The sequence below is a fragment of the Rhipicephalus microplus genome, chromosome X (assembly GCF_043290135.1).
Source record: "Rhipicephalus microplus isolate Deutch F79 chromosome X, USDA_Rmic, whole genome shotgun sequence".
In the NCBI taxonomy this organism is placed as follows: Eukaryota; Metazoa; Arthropoda; class Arachnida; order Ixodida; family Ixodidae; genus Rhipicephalus; species Rhipicephalus microplus.
The window spans coordinates 155,932,342-155,956,991 of NC_134710.1; the positions used below are offsets into that span (position 1 = coordinate 155,932,342).

At 45.2% G+C, this 24,650-nt stretch overlaps 1 protein-coding gene across 1 annotated transcript in view; it reads right to left on the bottom strand.

Annotated features, from left to right (window-relative positions):
* Positions 1-24,650, bottom strand: part of LOC142775123 (uncharacterized) — a 789,190-nt gene that overhangs the window by 353,231 nt on the left and 411,309 nt on the right. Inside the window, exon 9 of the mRNA XM_075876470.1 lies at positions 5,126-5,485. Coding sequence (XP_075732585.1) covers positions 5,126-5,485 — 360 coding nt within the window. The remainder of the gene's footprint in view (positions 1-5,125; positions 5,486-24,650) is intronic.

Here is a 24,650-nt window from a genome sequence, read left to right on the forward strand (position 1 = left end):
GTGAAAAACCCGCGAAAAGTGCTCCGATAGTGCCACGCAATCACTGCAGCCAGCCGGAGAAAAATGTCATTAAAAAGTACCCCTGTGACGCCACGCAATTGCGCCGGTCGGCCAGAGGGAAACATTTGTTAAAATACTCCCGAAAATTTTTGCTCCGGATGTCCGGAGCAAAAATTGCTCCAATTTATGGGACGCTAGAGGACAAGCGTTTTATTCCAACCTTGGAGTAATTTTTTTTACAGTGAGCTATAGCGTGCGCCCGCGCTCCAGTGACATATCAACCTTGCAAGTGACATATCAACCTTCCCTATTAGTGGTTCCCACATCATCAATTCCCACTGTACGAGGGATTACTTCAGTTTTGGTTTCATTGGTTTCACACCGGCAAGGACAGAAGGTGCGTGGGTGAAGGTTTAAGACTCCAAACGGTTGAAGAGCCCTGAAAAATTCCGGTACCGACGTCGGCACCAGTGGCAGTTCTTGTGAGCGAAAAACATAAATGGAGGCGAAGAATTGAAAGCTGGGTTCTGAGCTGGAATTTATCCCAATTGCATGTTTTTTCACATCAGAGTAAGTGCTTGAAACTGCTTCGGAAAAAATGCTATACATACAGGTGCAATGTAGAGCGACCAGTCCCGAAAGCAGGTGTAGTATTGCGTGGCGTTAAGTCATATCATACGATTTGCGTAACGAGTGGTGGGTAAAAATGCCACCCATTACAAAGCACTCAGGCATCACTGATAATCATGACCTTCATCATCAGCAGCGGCAGCATAAGCAGGAAAGTTTGCAACTGCGTAAGTGAGCGCATACTTCCTTAAGAATGCCGAGTGGGCACATCGCTACTTCTTAAACTGATTAATTATCGCGTAGGGCACGTTTCGGAGCAACTAGTGACGACTCAGAAAATGGTAGGTGTAACGTTAATTCAGTAAAACTTGTAGCTGGACGAGTTAGTTCATAATTCTTGGTAAACTGGTGTGCAAAATCGCAGACAAACGACAACAGAAAAGAAGAGACGGGGACAAATGCAAACTTTCAACTGAATTTACTTTTTCGTCATGCTTCATACATATAGTCACAAACAACAAATTTAAGTGGTCACAAGTTCAGAACCAAACATCTTACAGCAGGCCGCACAAAAAATCACGCTCACTATAAAATAATAATACTAACGTATCACTAACACAAGTGTTACCTAAGGCAGCGATATAAAAGGCTTTCATTATATGCATCGCATTTCCACAACCTGAAAAAGATAGCGAGTAGGCACGTTGTGCAGATTGTGTTTTCCAGCTCACGTAAGCTGGCTGGGCTTTGTCCCAGAATCTGCTCTGGCGAGAAGAGATCCAGTGTTTGCGGAAAGAAACACGCGTTTGTGTATGCAAAATTTGCGACTGGCATCGCCTACGAAATATTGCTGTATTGTGGAAAATGTTACGTAGGTCATACGGGGCGTTTTGTGAAAGACCGTGCAAGGAAACATGAGCTTTCACTTAGAAATAACGGGATCACGCATTTGCCCACGCACTGAAAAGCTTGCAAGGGCTCACCGAATTTCTCAGTCAGAGATTAGGATTTTGGCTCGAAGTGCAGATACCACAGCCCGGGAACTAATGGGAGCCTTTTATATCGCTGCAAGAGGTAAAACTTGTCTTAGTGATACGCCGATATTATTATGTGATATAAGCAGGATTTTTTGCGCGGCCTGCTCCAAGATGTTTGGTTCTGACCTTGTGACCACTTGAATTAGTTATATGTGACTATATATATGAAGGATGACGAAAAAGTAAATTCAGTTGAAACTTTGCGCTTGTGCCTGTCTCTTCTTTTCTGTTGTAGTTTGTCTGCATTTTCGCACACCAGTTTACCCAGAAGTAACATAATTTGGCCGGTATGCAGTAATGCGCATTATTGAAGAACAAAACATGGATAACTGAACATGCGACATCGTGTTGATATTAAGAGGCAGAAATGAAACTAAACCTATAGAATATGCACTTCTCATAATAATATAATGATATGTGGGGTGTTTCATTCCAATAGAACGATATCATTGAGAGACGCCGTAGTGGAGGGCTTCGGAAATTTGACCATGTGGTTTTCTTTATCGTGAGCTGACATCCCACAGCTCACGGGCTTCTACCGTTTCGCCTCCATCGAAATGTGACCACTGTGGCCGAATTCGAACCCTCGACCTTCAGGTCAGCAGCCAAGGCCGACAGGTTATGCAATTTTCAGAGCTTGCATTCAGTCGCTTGTTATACTTACATGAATTATATCGCAGGAACAGGCACCGATGGTGCCGCCAAAGTATAGCTGGGGTAAGGAAACAGCCCACCTATGCGATTTGGCACGAGAGTATAGCGTAAGAATGTTGAAATTAGCATTTGTCCTTTGCTCTAAACATGCATGCTGACAGTAATGTTCATGAATGTCATTTAAAACAGTCTGTAGTAGAAGTTCATATATTTTGGTGCTTGTTAAAGCAGAAACGCTTTTCCCCCCAAAACCCATAATCATGATATCTGTTAGCTTTTGAAAATGTGTGGTTATTTTTTTTTATTTACCTGCCTTTCCAGTCTCATGTAGAGACCGGATGGGAACGGCGTGCTCGCACTAAACTAACATGGGAAACCCTTTACAATCACATTCCAAGAGTGCGTCAAAAACACCCCCTCTCTCAGGAACTTCTATAACAGATAAACATGAGTCATTTCTCGGAATTTCGAAAAACGAGATAACTGTGCATGCTTTGCCCGGGACTAACTTTCAAATTAAAATTATAGGTATTCGGCAAACACATTGCGCTCTGGGGCGCGTGCATCGGGGGTGAAGAATGCTTTACGCCGGAGCGCATGGGCTGAACTTGACATTTATATTCGCTAGTATCTTCGAAATCGTTCCTATCCCGATCAACAAAAATAAATCTCTACTCCCGATATTGTGTGCATGAGGCTCACAATGGAAGCCGAAATGATGAATTCCGGTGCTGTAGGTAATGAAATCGGGTGCTCGACACGTGCCCATGGCATAACGCCTCCATGTAAGATGGAGCGAAACGAGGCAACAAAAAAGCACATCAGTTTACGTTTTCATTTTCTTGTTCAGAAATACACATACCACTATTCATCCGGCGAATTCGCATTACGGCATTCATATTGCCTATTTATATCAAGGTTCAGTTGTGATTCAAATATTTTGCTTAAGGTCTTCACACAAATAGGCGTGCATGATTGCCAAAATTGGTTTGTGATTGAATGATATGGGGAGTTTAACGTCCTAAAACCACCATATGATTATGAGAGACGCCGTAGTGGAGGGCTCCGAAAATTTTGACTACCTGGGGTTCTTTAACGTGCAAAGTTGGTTCGTGAGGCAGCAAGCATGTGTGTTATTTGCTTGAGCATAAGATTCGAAATTTACTTTCAGGCTGTGAACTTTCAGTACAAATCAGGAAAGTTTTTTCGTCGGTAAAAAAAATTGTGGATCTCATACACCCTTACGAAATATATCTTTTGCCTCTAGAAGTCCGTAGTAACTGAACGACGTTACTTTCACAGAACGTTCTAGAATCAAAAGTTGGCGCACGAACTTTTCTTCTGGGATATCAGATCAGTACAAAGTAAGAACATCTCACGCCAGTCTCACTTTATTTGGGAAAGTAGTGGCTCTCTTTAAGTCTACATTGCTTTTAACAATGTATCGCATATACACGGGAAACTTGTAAAGAAGAATTATTCCTAAGCTTACCGCAATCGTTTAGTATTAGAATTTTTTTCCTGTTGTCGTTACTAATGAGAATCCGCTACTATCCAGAAATATATTATTCTCGTAGAGCTTCTCGTATTCGGATGGAGATAAAGCCGTGCATCAGATGATGATTTACGCAGACCAGAAATATGTACGAGGGATGGCATATGGAGGGATGGTGAAGTATAAAGTCAGTCATATGTTGTGTTAACAATATATCTCACGGTGAAATTACCTAAATTAAGACCCTCAGTGAAATCCTGAGAAAGGCACTGCAAGCCATTCAATTTTTAGATACGAAGCAGCTCTTTTACTAGCCTGTGTAACGCTGTCGCCGCGTCCGCACCGCTCCCCTCGCCGCAAGTGTTGGAGTGGTGTGGCGAGAGGAGCAGTGCGGACGTCGGTGTTGACGTCGCCTTTCGCGTTCACGAATGGCGACGTCCATACAGACGAGGCGCGAGCCAGAAAGCCGAAGGCAAGCGTCGGCAGTGGAACACCAGCGACACCGACGAGGTGCGAGTCAACAACACTGATCACGTTCGAGAATACAGACGGCGCACATGTAACACCAGACGAGACTTAAGCCAAAAAAGCCAAGCGCAAGCGTCTTCAACGCGTCCCGCCTCCCGTGTCTTTTCGTTTCAAACAAACATTTATTCAAGTAAACGCTACACCAAGTTTCGCTTCATACGTTCTTCCCGCACCCGCATCGACGCCCGTTTCAACCAGGTCAACGCCTTGTGCACCGCTGCTTCTTAGCACCCGGGTTCCCTTCGGGGAGATGGTTCATAGTTGTTTTTTTTTTTGGAAAGTTTGTTTCTTGTCGCTATTCATTTTCTCAATTTGCAACACCGTTCTCGCACATCCCCTTCATTCAACCTGCGCATGGAGGCAACTTTCTGTGCCCTTAAATAATATCTAGTTTTTTTTATTTAGGGTGTCCAAGCTAACTATAGGCAGTTATATATATGACCACGCGCGCAGTGAAAACGCGACAAAATGCATGCTGCTGACTATTGCATGAAATAAGTCAGACTAATTTATGAGTGCCACTTTATTGCTTAGTTAGGTATACTGAAATGTTTTGCCCCGCTTCAGATCTTCAAAAATTGGTTAGTCAATTATACCAAATCGATCAATGAAACAGAAAGTGTGGGACTTCCTCTATGAATAGTCAGCAAGATGCAGTTGATCACGTCATCACAGATTGTGACGGCATATTTTTAAGCTCTGGCTAGAGTTAGGTGAGGCACTTTTTCAGTGTTTTAGACTGTGTAACTTGAGAAATTCACCAACACACGTGACTTCATGGTTTTCGAGAGCCCTTAGAAGCCAAAAAAGGAAACGCAAGAACAGAGCCCCGGCTGCTCACCTGATAGCCAAAGTGGCGCGTGTCCCAGTCTGCCAGCAGCACTGTGGTGGCCAGCAGGCCAGCTGAGGTCACCGGGCCCATAAGCAGAGCAGCTAGCTGCTTCAGCGGAAGAAGGACGTGTAGCAGGAAGGCGGCCACAAAAGCAGGGGCCAGGGGGTCCACCAGCGAGATGTGCTCTTTGGCCACGGTCCAGGCGAGTGTGGGGCCAGCCAGCAGCAGCCAGCCGAGGAGACCAAGTGTTAGCGCCAAGCGCTTCAAAAGCGTCTCGGCTGGCACCAGCGCCAGCAGGACCAGCACCGCGAGCGCCGCCAGCAACGCCACGCTAAGCACCACGAACCGCCGTAGGTCCTGAGCGAAGTACTGCGTCCACGTAATGTTAGGAGGGTGTTAGTCTCTTGACAGCCATGAGAAAGCGTTCTAGATTTAGCTAAAGATTGTTGCTGCGTTATCACCAGGGCGAAAACAACGCTGTTAAAAAGCCCAACTAGCTCGGCGGACCTTGATAGCACGTCTTTAGTACATGCTTTATGCATTAGTTTTATCATATTTCTCACTGTCTTACAATTGGGATGGTTATGTGCTAATACTTTTTAGGAGTTTAACGAGCTTCGTAATGAAAGCATACTACCACGTGGTCACACTAACAACATTTAAATGAGGTGCATAGCAGTGAAATCCTGTTAGTTTAAACTATATTCAACCTTTTATGACTCCCACATTTCCACAAAAGTTGGTTGAACTATATCCCAAAACATATTCTTCACACTAAACCAATGGGTCCTAGCCGTATATCTTACTGAAAGAACTAAAAGTATGCCAAACTAATTTAGTTTGCTATGTATAGTTCATATGCGTACCCAGTTTCAAGTAATCTTCAACAAAGGTGTGCGGCTACTCGAATAAAAATACATGCATATGCACGTTAGTTGGCGTCAAATTTGAACACGTGGCGATAACACTGAGTCAGTCGCAAGCCTCGACAAAGCTAACACACGAAAATAAACTTCTTCGACTTCCTCCTAGCAGATGCCTTCCTTCTAGACTATGCACTGTTATAACGTCAGTGAAAGCCACACAAGACAACTCCTAACGGCAAAAGTGCCGACCAGGCGCGTCAATGGGGTCACAGTACGAGGAGGGTGGTAACGCTTAAGCCTTGGTTTGCGGAAGACATGACGTCATACCGGAGGCGACGTTGTTGTGGATTGTCCAGGACAATTTCGTACGTAACGCCTGTTACTTGTCGAAGAACGCAGTCTAGGCCCGTGAAACGAAAACGTAGCTTCTCAGAAAGCTCGGCACATCGCGTTGAGAACCAGCGAAAAACGAGAGCACCCACTTGAAATCGTTCATCAAAATGTTGCTGATCGTAACGGTGCTTTTGTCTTTGTTTAAAAGTCGTTAGCCTGTTGCGGGTAAGTCAGCGTGAGCAATAGCATCGTGAGCGTATTTTGTGTTCGACTGTGCAGAAGGCGACAGGAATGTATCTAATGGCAACGTTGGCTCACGTCCAAGCAATAGATAAAACCGTAAGTATGCAGCAATTTCTTGCCAGGAGGAGTTGTATACAAACGTCAAGTATGGCCGTGCAAGACCACAGTCACGGTGATTGGTCTACACGTATTTTGGAAGCATGCCTGTTAGTGTCCGGTTTAAACGTTCGTTTAAGCGGTTTAAGCACCCGTTTGTCTCTACAAAGGCTACAGAGGCATCGTTATTGTTCATAGTACACAAAATCGAAAACAGGCACATGTTAGCGAATTCCTGGCGGTCTGAGAGAGGCCTGGATCAAGGGGACAGTGGGCAACAATTTTTCAGTCAACGTTTGTTTCTTTGCAGCAATCACACAGCCCTGAGTTTGTGTCAAACGATGCGTTTCACGTCTTCAGGTGTAGATGGCTGACAAAGGCTTTCTTCGCAAGACGAAATTGCAGCGGTGTTGTGGAGATGCAACTGCACGGTGCGAAATGCGCCGATTGTTCGCTTGCTCCAGGTGGCGACACTCCTCAATTATGGCATCGATGGTCATTGCAGGTGGAACGCATCGTCGGCGAAACCCTTTAAGATGTGGGAGACCTTGTCAGCCTCGGACAACTTGTGTTGGTCTTCTGCCACAAGGCTATAACACGTGCTGAATATAGGTCAAGTATGGGTTTGTTGACATCTGAGTACGTACGGCCGATTGTTTCCGGGAAACATAATTTCGTCCAAGTGGGTTGTAGAAAAGGTCGCGGAGCTGTTGTTTGAACGGTTTCTAGGTTGTAACCTCGTGCTCATGGATATCAAAGCAGACGCAAAAATTTTTCTCAAGGTACAATATCACATTCACACACTGTTGGATCCAAGTAATATAGCGTGCCTATGGAATTGTTCATGCTGAGCCACTTGCCCACATCGATGTTTCTCTTCCCCCAAAAGGTACCGTGTCCACAATTACGGGGTTGCGTTACGGCGACAGACTGAGTTGTTGGTGATGTTATAGTTGGTGGAGGTGCGTCTTCATCCGGAGCCATGGTAGTGGACTGCGATAGGCGTCCACTGTGTAGCTTCGCCGTAAAAACAAAGTACCCCGCACCTCTGCCAAAACATTGTGCCCTACCACCGTGTCAATCGCAAGCCACAGTACAGTTGTTGTTGCTGTTGTTGTTGTTGTTCACCTTTTATCTGTGGCGCATACCCAATGTGGGGCATTGACCAAGAATCAAGTGGTTTTATGAAATAGTGTGAGGCTTTAAAATAATGGAGGTTATATAATAGAAAGTTAACAGATTACATAAATTATGGTTCTTCATGTAACTTCATCACCTTCGTCCTAGACGCCATTCTGGGTGTATCGCACTATACACTGTTAACGGCACAGAAAAGCACGCGGCATTATTAATGTCTTGCGCGGTGATTCTATGGCACTTTTTATTTCCTGTCAGCCATATGACAGTATAATGAGTTACTTTTCCCCGTTGCCCGTAGCTATTTAACTTCTTATGTAAAGGATGCTTGCCAGAATCACAACTCTGACTTGGAAACACTGGGCGCCTTCTTTAACCGTAGACATGAATAGTTCACCTTCAGACCTATTTACAAGGTTTTTCTAAATACTACCAGAATATAAACACTTTTGCTCATCGATTATTTATGTACACATGTAGTTATAACATTACTATTACACCTTTCCATTGCTACTGATTATGTTTTCTTTACCAAAAATTTGTATTTGTGGCTTAAATAATTTATATATCTCTCATTTACCCCATATATACATGATTAGTCGCGAAGCCTTATAGCCACTAAACGACTACGTTTGTTGCAACTACTAGAACAGTCGTGACACTTGTTAACTCCTGACGCGCGAAGTCAGCGAGTAAGATGCATCTAGTGAAGAATTGCCGAAGCACACCACACGGCCCTACCGCATTCATCCACGGCGTTATGAAGGCGTTGGCATTTCCTACACCCAAGGCGTGCCTGACAGGCTCGAGAATACTTGGTGGCGGACCATCAACATGCGATAAATGACGATTATTGGAATAATGGCGAACGATAGGAGCGTGGGTTGTGTTGGAGGCTGGTAGTTAGACAGTTAAGCATATTGGATTCAAGGCTTAACAATGAAGCTCTTCAAGCTAGTCTTCATTTTCGCGGCCTGTAATAAAGCTAATACATTTAACGGGTATGTTCCAGGACGACCTACAAGAAAAGAATAATCATAAACGTGCATGTGCCACATAAATTGGGTAAATCTCACTGCTAACTGCTGGATAACTAAAAATGGAGGCAACAGTTAGGCTAACAAATGGCTGCGCAGCGACAGCGGGGAACCCTGAAGCAGCAAGCATTAACTATTCCGCACGAGGCCACGAGATTGAAACCCGTGAACCCACAATATGAAGGCACGCGTCCTAACAACTCGGCTATCCAGCCATGCTGGCAGGCCATAGCATAGCCTTATGGAGTATTGAATATCAAGGGGTAGGACAGAGAAATGAAGTGGTGAGGAGAGATGTCACGGCGAGAGAGGTGAAAGGAGAAGGAGAGAGAGTAAAGCCTAGCATATGAAGAAATAGAAAGAGAGAAACAATTAGACAGTGATTAGAAAAGAGAGAGAGTCAAATAAAGGAAACGGAAGAAACAGAGAGAGCAAAAGCGTGGGAAGAAAGAAGAGAGTGATAAACAGAGGGAGTGAGACAAAGAAAGAAAGAGATAAAAGAAGAGAAAAAGGAGGAAGCAAGACTGAAATAGAAAGAGAGAAAAAAGGAGATGCGAGGGAATTAGTAAGAAACAGGAAAAGTAAAGATAACATGGTAGAAAAGCGGAGAGAAAGAAAAGAAGAAAAAGAGAGGAAGAAAGAGTGAAAAAAGTTTAGCAGAAGAGCAGAAGCCAGCACTCCACATTGCGCCTCCGGTGCAAGCTGCAACGACTACAAGAACCATGCCTACCAGACTACTAAGCTTATCTCGCGTATTGCTAATAAAGATCACGGCATAAAAGAGGCCAATAACGTCTGACTGGTAATTGCTTTCTCTATAAGCAGAATACTTTACGTCGGTGCATTTAGGAAACTTACGCTTACAGACAAAAAAAAAGAAACTAAATACAATGGTAAAGCACTGCTATCAGTGCGCGCTGCATTCCCTCATATCTACGCCCAATGCGAAACTCAGTAACCTAGGACTTTACAACACTATAGACCAATTAATTGAAGCTCAACGTATACCGCGATACGAACGGTTTTGTCAGATGATTGTCTCGTGTGCGCTCTCAGCGTACTGTACTTCTTACACTTTGACCAGAAAACCGAAATACCTCTGGACATCGAGACACCTTTCTGTGCTCCCCCCCCCCCTCCGCACTACCACGCAACATGCACCCTGAGCAAAACACGTAAAGACGCGTCAATTGCACTAAGCAACTTGCTAAGCGCTTCATGCCAATAAAACACGACCTGTAGCGGAATATCCTATGTAGATGATTACTTGCACTCTAAGCTTCGTCGGCTTACTGGAATTTTTTTCTGCGCGATAACTAGCAAGCTGATTTGGACTGCGCACGCAGGAGCTTAGAAAAAGAGTGATTAGAATAATTGGGAACAGTTTCAAAACTAGTTTATTGAAGGTGACTAGAAGGTAATAGGGAAAGAGATACGCAGAATAGCAAGAAAGAAAGATCTCAGCCGATCCCATGAATGCTGCCGTGTGAATGGTGCGGGCAAATTTTCCTTCGCTCTCGTCGGCTTTGTGTTGGTGGGAAGATGAACTTCAACGGCGACTGTACTTGCGAAGGCAAGACGAAGCCTTCGGAACAACTTTTTAAATCCCCCCCCCCCCCTTCCGGAATGAGCACACGCTAATTCCTGGTTGCCTTTGTCCCATGGCGGCTGCTTAGGCGTTGAGCTCAAGCGGATTCAAGGCTTGCACTAGTTCGCTTTTGTTTTCTCGAAGTTCCCCTTATTGAGGCAGAAGTATTTGGCAAGCGCGTGTTCGACCTTCCTGGGAAAGTTTTGAAAGCACCGCAGAGTTTACACATTTGGCGAGGAGCTCTGTCCTATCCGAGAAGAACCGTATCTCTTTGATTGATGCTTCTTCCTTTATATGTCTTTACTACATGTGCGGAAAGCAGTTGCAGGCGATGTTCGGGTCTCCAATGTCAGCAAAATGAGTCAACAAGGATGCTGCGCTGCTTCCATCTTTGGATCTGGCTATTTGTGGTCAATTTCACTCTCGTGGATTTTATAGGAGAGGAGGCCAGCTTGTTAGTTTGTGGCTGACCAGAAAATAGGCAGGAGTCAATGGCATAAGGTTCCCCGCGTCCGAACAGACGAAGGTCGAAGGACGAAAATTAACCACAGCTTCTGCCTCCGTTATAACTGTGAACATGCTGTCATAGTCGAGAACGTGAGCCTACATTCTTGAGACTGTTATTTTCAGGAATTCAGGCAGCCGCCGTCACAATTTGTCCTCCTTCTTCTGCACATCTGCAGGAATATTGCCATCCCATGCTGTTCCCCGTACCCAGAGGCTTTGACACATTATTTTTGCGCTGATAGTAGTGGGAACGGGGAAACCATACAGATCAAAAATGCTTGCTTAGGTCTGAAGTAAAAATCGGTTTGTGCCCTTCTGACTTGCCAGAACTCCAATCAAGGTAGACATCTCAACTCATTTGTGTCGGGCCTCCATTCTACACGGACCACATTTGTTGGGCCCTTAGGGATGTTTCAATCTCAGCAAACGATGTCATCAAAACTGTATTGTTCGATCGCCATTTTCTGAGGTTCATGCCTCCTATCTCCAGTGCACGCTGCGCTTCCTTGCGTATTTCCTATGCCTTTTCCACATCATTAACAAAGTCATCGACATACAGGTTGTCACTCAGGATCTGAGAGGTGTGAGAAAATTTTTTTTGACACCTTTTGAATGATGACGTAAGGTAGTTGCGAGGAATATCGGGCTGCACGTTGCACTGAATGGTACCCTTGTCACCCGGTATACTCCCATTGGCGTAGCCTTTTGCCTTGCTTTGGTGTACTTCGATAACGTAAAGAGCGAATGGCGTCGCGCGAGCCTTTTCAGCCAGCTCAATTAGGAGAAAAGCCTTTTCTACGTCATACATTATGGCCAGATTATGCACTGAAAATGGAATTAGAATGTCCGATAAACTTAGATTTAGGTTAGGTTCCAGTTCATTGGCTTCCTCAGCATCTCCGGCTTAAAGTCAAGTTCCGGATCATCTGGTCATAGTTGTGCATCGTTTTGTCATTTCGCAGTAGTTTCGCAGAGAGTGAGTGAAGCCTGTGCGATGCTGTTCCCGTTTTCGGTCAGCTGCGATATGTTCTCTTTCCATGGGAGCCTGACATCGTCTCTACCGTTCTTGTGGACGATTGTGTCCTCAAATGAACCAAGAATGTCGCTGTTTCCAGTGGTGAGTGGAGAGTCATCGACAATGCTAAAGTGTTTCAGCTCCCAGGATGATTTAAGTTGAGAAGAAATGTCGTCTGGCTCCTAGTTCACGCCGGTGCTTGTTAGGTGCATCGAGGCACACAATGTAGTGTCGATGCCCTGCAGCACATATCCAGGCAGAGTCTCTGCGGCTAAGAGGCTCTCGTTGAAGGGCTTGACACTACCTGTTGTGATGTCCCAGTAGCAATCAGCTCCAACAAGCAGCTCAATTCAAACACCAGGCTGGTAACCATCAGCTACTGCGTCAGCTGGTTTCAGGCCCTGTTCCTGTGCAAGGTGGGTAACGTGGTAATACGAAGGTGGCAGCAGGTCACCGCTGATCTTGGGTATCTTGGATGCTTTTATGTGGACTCTGGTGTTGTTTCGACACTTTTCAGCCGGAATTCTACCCTACCACAGCGTCTTTCCTCTAAAGGCTTCTGGCTTCCGAAGGCATAGATGGTAAGCCTCTCCTCTCCCATGACGTGAAGCTTTAAACGACGAAAAATTTGTCGTATGAATGTTTTCCGGCTGCCATCGTCGAGCAGCATACGCAGTAAAGGAGACTTCTTCCCTCCTTCTGCAAATGCTCGTGTCATCTCGAGAAGTACTCTTGCCTTTCCTCGGGTTTGTTACACCTGTAGCGATGACTGGACTGTGACACCAGCTGCTGTTGTACCTTCACTTGAGGGAGGCAGCGATACCCTTTGGTCGAGCTTGCGGACGCCTGTCGCTTGCCGTCCTGAACGCTTCGCACACTGGAATCACTTCGATGTTCGACCTTTGGCGGCACGGTCATTTCTTTTCGCGCACTTGTAACAGCGCCGCTTTTTTGACATCACCGCCTTTTTTGTCTAATAGATTGGCGGTGATACAGCTTTCAGGGGAGTGCCGTTCTTGATCACAAAATAAGCAGTGCACTAGCGGCTCCACAGTCACCGCTAGAGCAGACGCACGCGGTGTTTGATGGCGGTCTCTAGTAATTGGAGCTTTCTCTGCCACAGCGGTGTTAGGCATTGGTAATACTACGTGCTGGGCTCAGTCTCGGCTCTCTACCTCCGTCTTCAGAAAATTTAGGGACTGCTCAAAGTCATTTTCAGGAACGGCTTCTGATGTCTTTTTCCTGTAGACCTTGAGGCCAATGTTTTTTTTTTCGAAGAACTGCCAATAAAAGCACAACGTATGTGCTCGAAGCCACGCCCAATGCCTCAAAACTGCGAACACCCGTCTGCAATTAAACTTGGATGGTGCTTAGCCTCTCGGTGTCTTGAATATTCTACATTGGGTGGACCGGAAGCAATCGTGACATGTGCCTTTTAATGATGACCTCGCCCTTGCCAATTCTTTTGACCACAGTTTTTTTTTTCAGCAGTTTTGTAGTTTCGTTCACTGAGTGGCAGTCCGTCGATAGCAGCCGCAGCCTTTCGGATTAGTTAGCTAGTCAGATAGTGAAATTTGTGGATGGTAATTAGCGCTGAATTTTTGTGAGTCGTACACTCGAACTGGTTCCGAAATTCGGTCCATGAGCACAGATCCCCACTTAACGTCGCCATCTCCAGCATCGGAAGTCTGATTGTCAATGACGGCAACTGGAGAGCCGGATGGGACACTATACTCTGAACAGAACCAGAATGTACATCGCACTCCGAATCGTTAGTTTTTGATTATAAGTGCTTGAGCTTGTTTCACATAAGGCATCGTTCTTTAGAAATCGCTTAATATTGGTCTTCATCGTGGTAATTTTGTTTTTGTGTTTTTGTTGTTGTTGTTGTCAATGCAGTCGGTGAGCGCGGCATCGAGTTCCTGTAGCTCAATCTTCTCAATTGCTTAATCGACTGTATTTAGCTCATTTGCTTCTTCTGTAAGATTTTCGAATGTTCTTCAAGCTCACCGATTGCTGTGGCTGGCGCCTGAGCAAAACGCTGTTCTCTGTGATGATGGCGTCGATGGCTTGTCAAAGGGTGGCTTGCTTTTTCTTCCGTCACTTCGTGGCGCTTTCTACGACAGCTGGCGCAGTACTCTCAGGTTTCGGCTCCTTAAAATATAGCTAAATACTTTCGCCATAATCTTCGTCGGCTGACTCTAATTAAAAGCGAAATCATTGCCGCGCGATAACTAGCAAGTTGGCTGGGCCGCACGTGCAGGAGCCTAGAAAAAGATCGATTTGAACTGTTGGTGGCAGTTTCAAGACTTGTTTGTTGAAGACGAAGCTTAGAAAAGAAAAAATAAAGGTAAAATAGAAAGAAGAAAAAATCGGAAGTGATCCTACGAAGGCTACCGTGAGAAGGGCGCGGGCGAAAGCCTCTTTTCTCCCGTCAGCTCTCGACCCGTGAATTGGGCGGCGAAGATGAACATGTTCTATGGTGTCTGTACGGCGGGAACGCAGGATGAAGCCTTCGGAACTCTTAACATCCCACGCATCGCACGGCCGAGCTAGACTGCATCTGCGCCCGCTTCTTTCTTTACGGCCTGCTCACCGGTCGCGAATGCAATGGGAGTGTTTATGACTACTTTTCGCCGCACGTCGGCAGCGGCGCTGCGATCCTGACCTTGCAGCTCCTGCACCGCGCACACGGCGTAAGAGAGTTACTATGTGTGAAATTATCGAATGGGGGTTCTCGACAGATAGTGGGAATATTCAAGAAGTCCGGGCTAAAGAGAGTATCTTCTCTTTAAAAAATTAAAAAAAAACCTAATGTTCTCAGACGGCTCGCCACATAATGTACGTGTGCTTGTGCTCGGGGATAATACAAGCTGAAACACACTAAAAAAATGCGGAAGAATCGGCTAACGCGGCATAATGCTGGAGAAATAAAGCAGTTGCAACAATCAAAGAGGGAGAGATAACCAATGCTGCGCCTGTTCTGAAATCCAAGAACAACAAATACTTTTGACCCTTGGTCTTGTTGGACAACGTGTCGGAGAGCTCCTTTACATAAATGACGAGCACACATTCCTTGGCAAGCTATATTCTGTTTATTTTTCGAGATAGATTTCGAGTGGTTTTTATGGCTTAAAGCCACTGTTTGCAGCTTGACAGCTCCTTGAAACACGTACGTGAGTTGTATCTATAATGATAAAAAATAACTGCATACAGGGTGAAAGAAAATAAACAATAAAAGAGGACCCATGCTGCTGAATAACCCGTTCGGACGGCACGCACTGAAAGTGACAATGTGTATTGTCAAAGTGTTAGCATCACCTGTATGAATTCTTTCAGAAATTTGTATGAATTATCTGGTGGCTTAGTGTGAAAAGCAGGATGTTGTAAATTTCCCTTAGTCTCTTTTGTGGCTTGCTTTATTCTAGGATTTGCCAAACGCGGCTTCATTTTCTGCGGTGCTTTCTCAGTGTTCAGTCTGCCGTGATTTTTCAACCCAAAAAGACGGTTGTACAACGTTCAGTACGCCCACTACGTGCATGAATATATAGTACTTGTGTGAAAGTGCATTACTGTATTCCGAATTGCAAGTATTGTTCGGAGAAAACACCCGATGTTTCTTTTCACCGTTTCCCAAGCAATGCTGAGCTGTGCGCTAAATGACAAAACACTATTGCGAGAGACAACCTCGTCATCAATGACCAGTCTGCATCGGCTAACGAATGCAGCCGACACTTCTGCGGTGAAGATATTATGTGCCTGAGTGCCGCATCAGAAAACTTCTTCCTGACTCCGCGCCTACGTTTTATGAGAACTATCTATCCTGCTTGATTCGAAGTGTAAAGAAGCCTCGCAAAAAACCTGCTTCATAGGGGACGCGGGTCTTGCAGTAGTAAAAAAAGGCCTAAAAACAGTTAAAAAAACGCATGTGTCCGCGGGTCGCATCAGAAAACTTCTTCCTGACTCCGCACCCTATCTCTTCGAAGACAACACTTTTTTGTTTTTTACTTGTTTTTCAGCGCGTCGTGAGCGAATACCCGCACCCGAAATCATGCGCCTGCGTTGAGCGCGCTGCACAGAGTGGCAAAGGAGGGTCAGTGTCGCAGCGCCCCGCTCAAAGCAGCAGCGAGAGGCATACACTACACCCGATGCGAAGGTGGTAAGAAACGAGCGCGGAGGTGCAGTCTAGTCCGGCCGCACGCATCGGGTCATGGTTGTCGCTGCGGTCGCTACACTGTAGAACATAATTACTACTGCTGGCTTCATTTGAGCAACGAAACCTGACGAAGGGGAATAAGCAGCCATCGCTCTAGCCTACGCCACAACCCAAGTATCCTGCATCGTCAGTGAAAATATGAAGGTCATCGTCAACCTTACCAAAGACGTGATTTCACAACCAGCACACAGCATTCACATAAGTACATTGCTGTGGAGTCACTGCCACGTTGAGATCATCTAGGCTACGGGGCACTTGGGGCTCTCAGGAAACGAACACGCTTAGGTTGTCGCCCGAGCTTTCGTCTACCGGGTGCTTCATTCGACAGAACACCACTCCTCGCGACCCAATGCGGCTGAGCTATAAATGATTGTCTTTTCTTTTCGCGGCCATGCGAGGAACAGAATAGTTCCTTTCGAAAAAAATCCTAATGTACAACTCATAAGGCCCGACCTATATACCCACCAACAGACGAGTAGCAGCGATCCACTACCAGGCATTTATTTCAGACAAGTACTTTCTCCTGTCCTTCACTGCACAGCCGTATTTATCCCGCCGTTCACACACCACAATGAAAGAATGTGGTGCACCTCCCGCCGAACTCGGCTATATCATATGGGCCCGCGGCGTACGTACTCACACAATAAAACACAACGCAAACCATACATTTATAATCACCGCGACCGAGCAGTAGGAGGCTATGCTGCTCAGCAAGTGCCAGGAGAACTATCTCTGGGCTGTACGGCTGGTTGAAGAGGCCGCCAAGATTCAAGGCCCAGCCGGTGTCTGAAGAAGAGGGGGGGGGGGGGTAGGAAGGGGCGCATCTCCTGACCCCTTGCCACCTTTTACCCTAGCAGAGATACTTCAATAAAGTGTCTATCTCTCTGCACTGGAGGCTACGCTTATTTTTCACGCGAATGTACCGTACAATTACGAAAAACAATCTCTTGTGGAATATAGTATTTCGCAGGTCAGAGTCGGGAGCTGGTCGTGTATAGAAAATTAGTGCAGCATTCCGTTTCATCGTACCAAACGTTCGATTGGCAGTCACCGGGACATATTCGAGTTACACCTAACCCTAAAGTTTTTACAATATTACCTAGAGAGGAATATGGCGCTGCGATCGCGTACCTCCATGGAAATTATGGAAATACAGGCTTAGAATTGAATAGGGTTACCTGGCGAACTGTCTACAGACTTTTTCTGCAGTATCAGTTTCGTTCTTTGCGCGGCACGAGTAGTGGAGTGCAGTGAAAAGCACTGGAGTAGTGCCATTTTTGTTCAAAGAGGCTTAAAGGGACACTAAAGTCAAATAACAATTCACGTCAGATTGAAAGATCAATGTATGACAACATCTAAAACGACAATATTATCAACAACATGTTCCCTGCTTACCGAGAAATTAGGGTAAATGCACAAGAACACAAGCGCCGCAGTAGGACATTTTCAAAATGTTCCCGAGGACATCAGACGGACTTCCTACAATTAATTACTTGTACTCAATCTAACTGCACTAAATAAAGAACCTTACGTGCATCAAGAGACGTAATAAAATGCGGCTTCTTAGTTTCTGTATGATTTATAGGAAAATAACTGCTGAACTTTATTATGGGTTATGGCGCGAGTGGTTCGAAAATTCAATTTACACGTGGTTACAAAGAACAGTTGGTGTGATCTAGTGGCGCGCAGTTGAAACAAAAGCGTCTGCAGTCTAGAAGAAAATGGTGGAAAATTGATCAATGGCCGCTAATGCTTCTATGGCTCTCGCTGCTTTCGGTCTGCTGCTACTAAAGCAGTAAGGCGAGGCAACGTTGTGCACGGCCACAGTGACGTGAGTCGGTCCGCTTTTTGAGGCGGGTTATTGGAAGGGTGCTAACGCGATGCGGACCAATAAAACGTGAATTTATTTCAAAATTGGCCCTTCCGTGACACAAAAGTAACACTACGAGGTTTCCGGGCCTCCATTTTAACAATCAACGTCGACTTTACACTTGACTTTAGTGTCCGTTTAAGACCACTAGGTCTCTTATATGCTGCGACGCTGAAGCTTTACGAGTCGTATTTGAACGTTTGAACGAAGCGACGTCCTCTCACCGCTGCGCATAGTAGCGTCTCATGACAGTGCAGAATATTGCACCGAGCTCATGTTTCTTTTTTTACGAGCGCGTCTTGCCTAAACTCGTTTAAATCGACTGCAAAACGATTACAAAGCTAAGTAGTCGCACCGTGACGCTCCACTGACTCGACTTCAACACAGAGCCAGAGGTTTGTTGGGGGCAGAGCACTTCAACAGCCGCACCTGACATCGCAGAAGACAAAACGTTAAGTGTTTCTCACCTAATGCTGTCTTGTTATTTCTAATAAATAGACAATATCTACAATCCAGAGAAAAACAAGAATGCTTGTTATCAGGTGTTGTAAAAATAATTCTTGAAATCTTGATGCCAAATCTGGAACGCAATGGTAGAGCAATGCATATCCTAATAGTTAAATCTGCCCAGGTTTCACTTTCACCACATCGTCACGAAAATATTTTGCAAAAAAGCTTGAGTACGAATAAGTGGAGCAAGTTTCAACGAAAAATTACTGCATATCACTTTGTTTTTAACTCGGAAAAGAAGCGTCGCGAATCTCAAGAGCGTACTCCACTCGAAGCGGATCCGAAGCCTGTACTTCGCATAATTCCCATGGGGGTACAAGCGCCACTGAAGGAGCCCGCGTAGACACTAGCGCTAAATTCCCCTCTAGGTATTATTGTATGAAACTCTAAGCACCAAACCAACTCACTTGCAGCATAGTCAGCGGATAAAGACAGCTGAAGGCCAATGGGACTGCTACTGCATCTGAGCGTTTTTAACTAACTGCACGACTAACTGCGATGATATAGCTTTGAATCTTTAGCGCTTACCTCTAGAGTTTACTAGTTAGCCCTCATAACGTAGTAGTTCAGAAAACTGCTGAACTGTTGCGAACGTAGAGCACAGGTGTATGACAAACTACTGCTGACGATCACAATATGTCTTTTACTGTACAGAATTTTAGTCGCCGTTATATTTTACAAGTACTTCAATAACAAGTATTTGCAATTGGGGACGACTAAATTTCAAAGTGATTTACTTGCAACGTTCGCAGTTCCTAACAGTGTATCGGCGGCTACATGTTGTTACATGTAGTCTGCGTCGTTTCACTGCTTGCGCTACAAGCTTCACAGTTGTCGTCGCGTGATGTCAATACGCAATTTAAGCGGAACACTATTAAAGCAGCAATTATAAAAACAATTCCTAAGCGATGTTTATTTACTCATCCCAGTAATGCGTTCACACGGGCTGCCGGGATACCTATAGGCTAGTTTTCGTTTCACACAAAAGTTATAGGCGAGCCTTCGGGAATAAAGCAGCCTCTGATGGTCAGAAAAGCTTACTTCTGTTATCGCTGAAAGTTTCCTTCGTAATTCAACCCATAGGAGTCAGAAATCTGTGGCGTCTAGGCCAGGAGACAGGCGCTACTAAGGTCGTTGAACAAAATGCGGGAGGAGGCAAGGAATCAGTATCACTGTCTGTCGGTGGAAAGAAATCGGTGCCAGTTGAACCTGCCTGTAGTCTCAGGTCGTTGCCGAGCTAAATATTGGCATTATTGAATATTTTGATTCTCAAAAACGTCGTGCGGTCAATGCAATAGTGTTTTTCCTTCCCAGTGGTGTACAAACAAAGTGTATTTTGTGTGCTGGCATGCTAGAATCGAAGAATACAGGGCCGTGGTTGGATAGAACAAGTGATATGTAGTGGCACCGACATCATCGGCATGGCGCCACGAAAATAGAAGAGGTATCGCTCCTCGCACAAGCCTTGCGGCCGCACCGCACTATTCCTCTTCTTCTTTCGCGGTAACGAAAGACAAGAGCAGACATATCTCGTGGACATTCACGACAAACTTGACACCATCACACTCGAGCGGCTGAAGCCAGCCTACTGTGAGAATACTCCCACAGTTGTGTGGCTCAATCCAGTTCCACATGTCTTCGTTCACGTTGGTACAGGCACTACTACTTCAACCCGCAGATTTTTCTGGCAGGGCTGATTTCGTTCGCACACCATGCTTCTCTCTAGTGGGAAGAGCTATGTAGCGCCACCGACATCATCGGCATGGCGCCACGAAGGAAGAAGAGGAATCGTGCGGTGCGGCAGCAAGGTTGGCGCGAAGGGCACAGAAAATAAAGTTCAGTGTGTTTTGCGCTCTGGCAATACAAGGACGTGTCGAGTGGCTTTTCTCATGTGTGCTCCACAGATAGATATAGTCAACCCATTTGTAACTTTATCTATCTATCTATCTATCTATCTATCTATCTATCTATCTATCTATCTATCTATCTATCTATCTATCTATCTATCTATCTATCTATCTATCTATCTATCTATCTATCTATCTATCTATCTATCTATCTATCTATCTATCTATCTATCTATCTATCTATCTATCTATCTATCTATCTATCTATCTGTCTATCTATCTATCTATCTATCTATCTATCTATCTATCTATGTATCCACGGCAGACCCATAGGAAGTACGCGTTCTTCAGTTTTAAGTACATGGTCCTCGTCACCGTGCAGCAATGTGTTATCTCATCATGTATGCTGAAGTAAGCAAGTAGGCAAACATGAAGTACTCTCAGAAACAGTTAAAAGTCGTCTGTTATAAGCTACAATCGAGTTTACGAAGACGGTAATTCTTTTTTGTGTGCGAAAATTGCATTTCGTTTGTATTTCGAATGATTGCAGCGCGTTCTTCGCAGCACGTATTGACGAGGCACCCTTATCGGATTTGCGAGGAAACTGCATGGGAATTCGTCTTTCCATTGCTCCTTTGATCTTTCACCTTTAAAAGTCTGCCACCATCGACTCTGCCGGCTTTCACTCAGCCTCTATACTCTAACATGATAATTTTATACTCCCTCAGTTATTTTATTTTCAGTGCATTTGTTGTTGTTTTTTGTCTCTATCCGACGCAAAAGTGCATACACGCACGCACGCACATGTGTTTGACGGGAGTTTGTAGGGGGCATGCAGGTAAAAAGGGGAGAAGAAAGAGCATTTCTGCTGACCCTGTTCTACGCATACGAGACTTTACGATTTGAAATCAACGGAGGGGGATGTGCTGATATGTCTGTGGCGTGTTTGCACCGTCTCGTGAATGCACGTCGCTCTGAGTTGTTTTCAAGCTACGTGAGACCGGCGGCTACCAGTGCCGCAGCAGAAGCGATGACTGTAACACTGACGTGTAACGCTATCCTACGTTATCGACTAGGATGCCTGGTGTGCCCTCCACCTCTCCCAAAGGTAAAGAAAAGAGCACTCAGTTCCAACAAACAGTATGTACAGGGTCTGTCGAACACATTCCCGCAATTTTTTTTGGTAGTCAGCAGCACCGCCTGGCGGTGCAGTGCTTCAGGCGCGGAAGTTAGTGGTGATATAAGCTTCAAAACGAGTCTGGTTTCGGTTACCTGTGGACAATTGTTGAGGCTGGTTGAGCCATTGCGCAGAGGTACGCATCTACTCTCCCCTCATACAATAGACGAGTCTTTGGATCAGTGTCATGTAATCAAGTTTTCTTTGAAGCTAGATTGTAAACATGGCAGAAACGCTTGAAATTCTTCAGAAAGCCTACGGTGTCGTCGCGCCGATGATGTTTGATGTTTTGTCAGAGATTCTGGAAAAATCTGGGGTCTGTCAACGACGACGATCTCTCTGGACGCCAATAGATATCACAAATTGATGACTCGGTGCACAAGTAGATCACGGAGGAAATTAAAATACTCAGAACAACCATCCCTTGTGTTTAAACGAAGGACCTTCTACTGAGGAAGTAAGGTGCTAAAACTCTTGACGAGTGAGCTGAAAAGCTAGAAGTCACACCTCGCTGCAGATTGTCTCCAAGCTTCAGGCCAAAGTGGGTGTGGCTGTGCATCTCCAGCCACTGTATACCCTCTGCCTGGTACTACTGGACTTATTTTTGTCTCCTGTAGTGCAAGAAACTCTGCATGGGATGCTGAAGACGGTAAAGCATCTTCAACGACCTTTCCGAAGGAAGCTCTCGTAGTTGGCTTTCAGAGCGTCTTCAATTATAGGCGTTGCCAACGGAGCATTAAATCAGGGGCAGACTAACTCAGAAAACATTGCAAACTGCTAATCAATAAATAATCATAAAGTAAAATTCCGAGCACTTCTGGTACAGACATTGTATATCTATGATATCCTGCTACATTGCATCTGCCCGACGCTTTAGGCATACATACGGAACGTGACAGACCCGCACCTCATACTCGAACGCCCACGGCGATAAGAAGACGCCAACAGCAAGCCCGTAACGAACGGTTACATGAACTTCCTGGCCAATAAGTTGAAGTTCGTGAAATTGAAGGCTGCGGTGGCAGTGCCGCTCCATCGCGTCAACTCTTTTTACCTCGCAATTAGCCAAGAACTGTCCGCCGCGGTGGAGTAGCGGTTATGGTGTTCGGCTGCTGACGCGGAGGTCGCAAGTTTGGTCCCAGCTGCGGTGGTCGCATTTCGATGAAGGCTAAATGCTAAAAGCCCGTGTACAGTGCGATGTCAGTGCACGCAATGTTGTACGCAACGGCGTTCCAAGGAACAACGTTCCGGGAATCTTTTCATTTTTTTCAAGGAACGAAGGAACGCCACCATTCCATTCAGGATCGGTGAAACTGTAACAGTAACTCAGTACGTTTTTGAAGAAATGGCAAACAGAATGGCGTTACTTCTGTAAGCGTTTACCAGCACTGAACAAGTCTAGGTAAGCAGCACATCATGCAGAACAGGGCGGATGGGCCTTTCGCGGGCGGCGCAAGAAATGTTTCACTCGCGTGTCACATGACTACGGAGCATACTAGTTTTCACTCGAAGGCATTTGTCACAGGCGCAAGACACGTTTGCCGCGTGTCGTATCATGACTGTGAACCAGGCACGCGCTCCCCTGCGTTCTGTTCCTTCTTTTCTGCTTCGCTCCCAGAACACGTGCGCCAATTTCACCAGCGTAGATTGCAATAACTCTGATGGGCAAAAAACTAGCAAAAAAGAGATAGAAATAAGAAAGACGGAGAGAGACTCGTGGCGCAAACAATTCTTGGCGAGGTGAAATTCAAACACGCGCCCCCACGAACCGAAGGTGAGCATCGTAACCATTCGGCTATCTAGTTAACTTTTTTAATGCTATTTATTTTACATAGGTATGACACCTGAAACAATTCAGTAAAGGTAGAGTGCCAACATATTCAAACTGTTTGTGTCGCGGTACAATAAAGAACAGCGCTGAAGAGTTCGCATTCTAGTAAAGAGCGAACACATAAAGCAACGGCCTTTTCCAATTATACACTACAAAGGCGGTAAAGGTACACTTCATCAAAGCAACATGCCATTCTGACTGACTCTCCACTTGCTTGAATAATCTGTTAGTTGAGTGACTATCTTAATGATGTGGGCCGTTGAGGAAAATAATGGATCCGCATCTCTGAGCAACACGCACGCACGCTAGCAGAGCATGGCAAAGCCAATCCTCGTGTAGTATACAAAAAGTGGGTGGGAAAGGGAATTTTAGGTGAGTAGAAGAGAAAGATGAGGGGAGAACTAGTAGAAAGTCTAAGAAATAGGTAAAAAATATAAAGCAGGAGCAGCAAGAGTGAAAACATAGAAAGCGAGAGAGCTTCTACTAAAAGAGAGAAAGAAAGAAATATGAAAAAGAAAGAGAAAGTCCAGAAAAAGAAAAGAGAGGAAACGAGAAAACAATTAAAATACAGAGAAGAGTATACACACAAATATGTTCACTGACAACAAACAAGCAACACTACGAAGTGACAAGCCCCGCCGTGGTGGTCTAGTGGCTAAGGTACTCGGCTACTGACCCGCAGGTCGCGGGTTCAAATCCCGGCTGCGGCGGCTGCATTTCCGATGGAGGCGGAAATATTGTAGGCCCGTGTGCTCAGATTTGGGTGCACGTTAAAGAACCCCAGGTGGTCGAAATTTCCGGAGCCGGCGTCTCTCATAATCATATGGTGGTTTTGGGACGTTAAACCGCACATATCAATCAATCATTACGAAGTGACAAATGTTTATCCTAAATATCATTTTCTACACGCACTAAAATATTAAATGTGCACTCACTAGGCGCTTAAATATTGTTCCTTTCGATGGAGATTACTGTGAAAAAAATTTAACTATATTAGTGCATGTGTGAAGATATCTATCTGTATATTTGAAGCGCAGTGTTCTACTGGCTACTTGCAGAGCGACGTGGAAGTGCCACATGTGGTCGACTTGTACCAGACGGGCTCGAAAGTTGAAGCTATACATGTCTGTATTATGGCCAGTAGTCTGTAAAAAAAGTCGTAGAAAAGTCTGGTGGAGGTCTGAACAGGGAACTATGGTGGTAAAAAAAATGTGCCCGAGCGTATGTTTTTATTGCTTTTATTTACATACAACTTACTGTG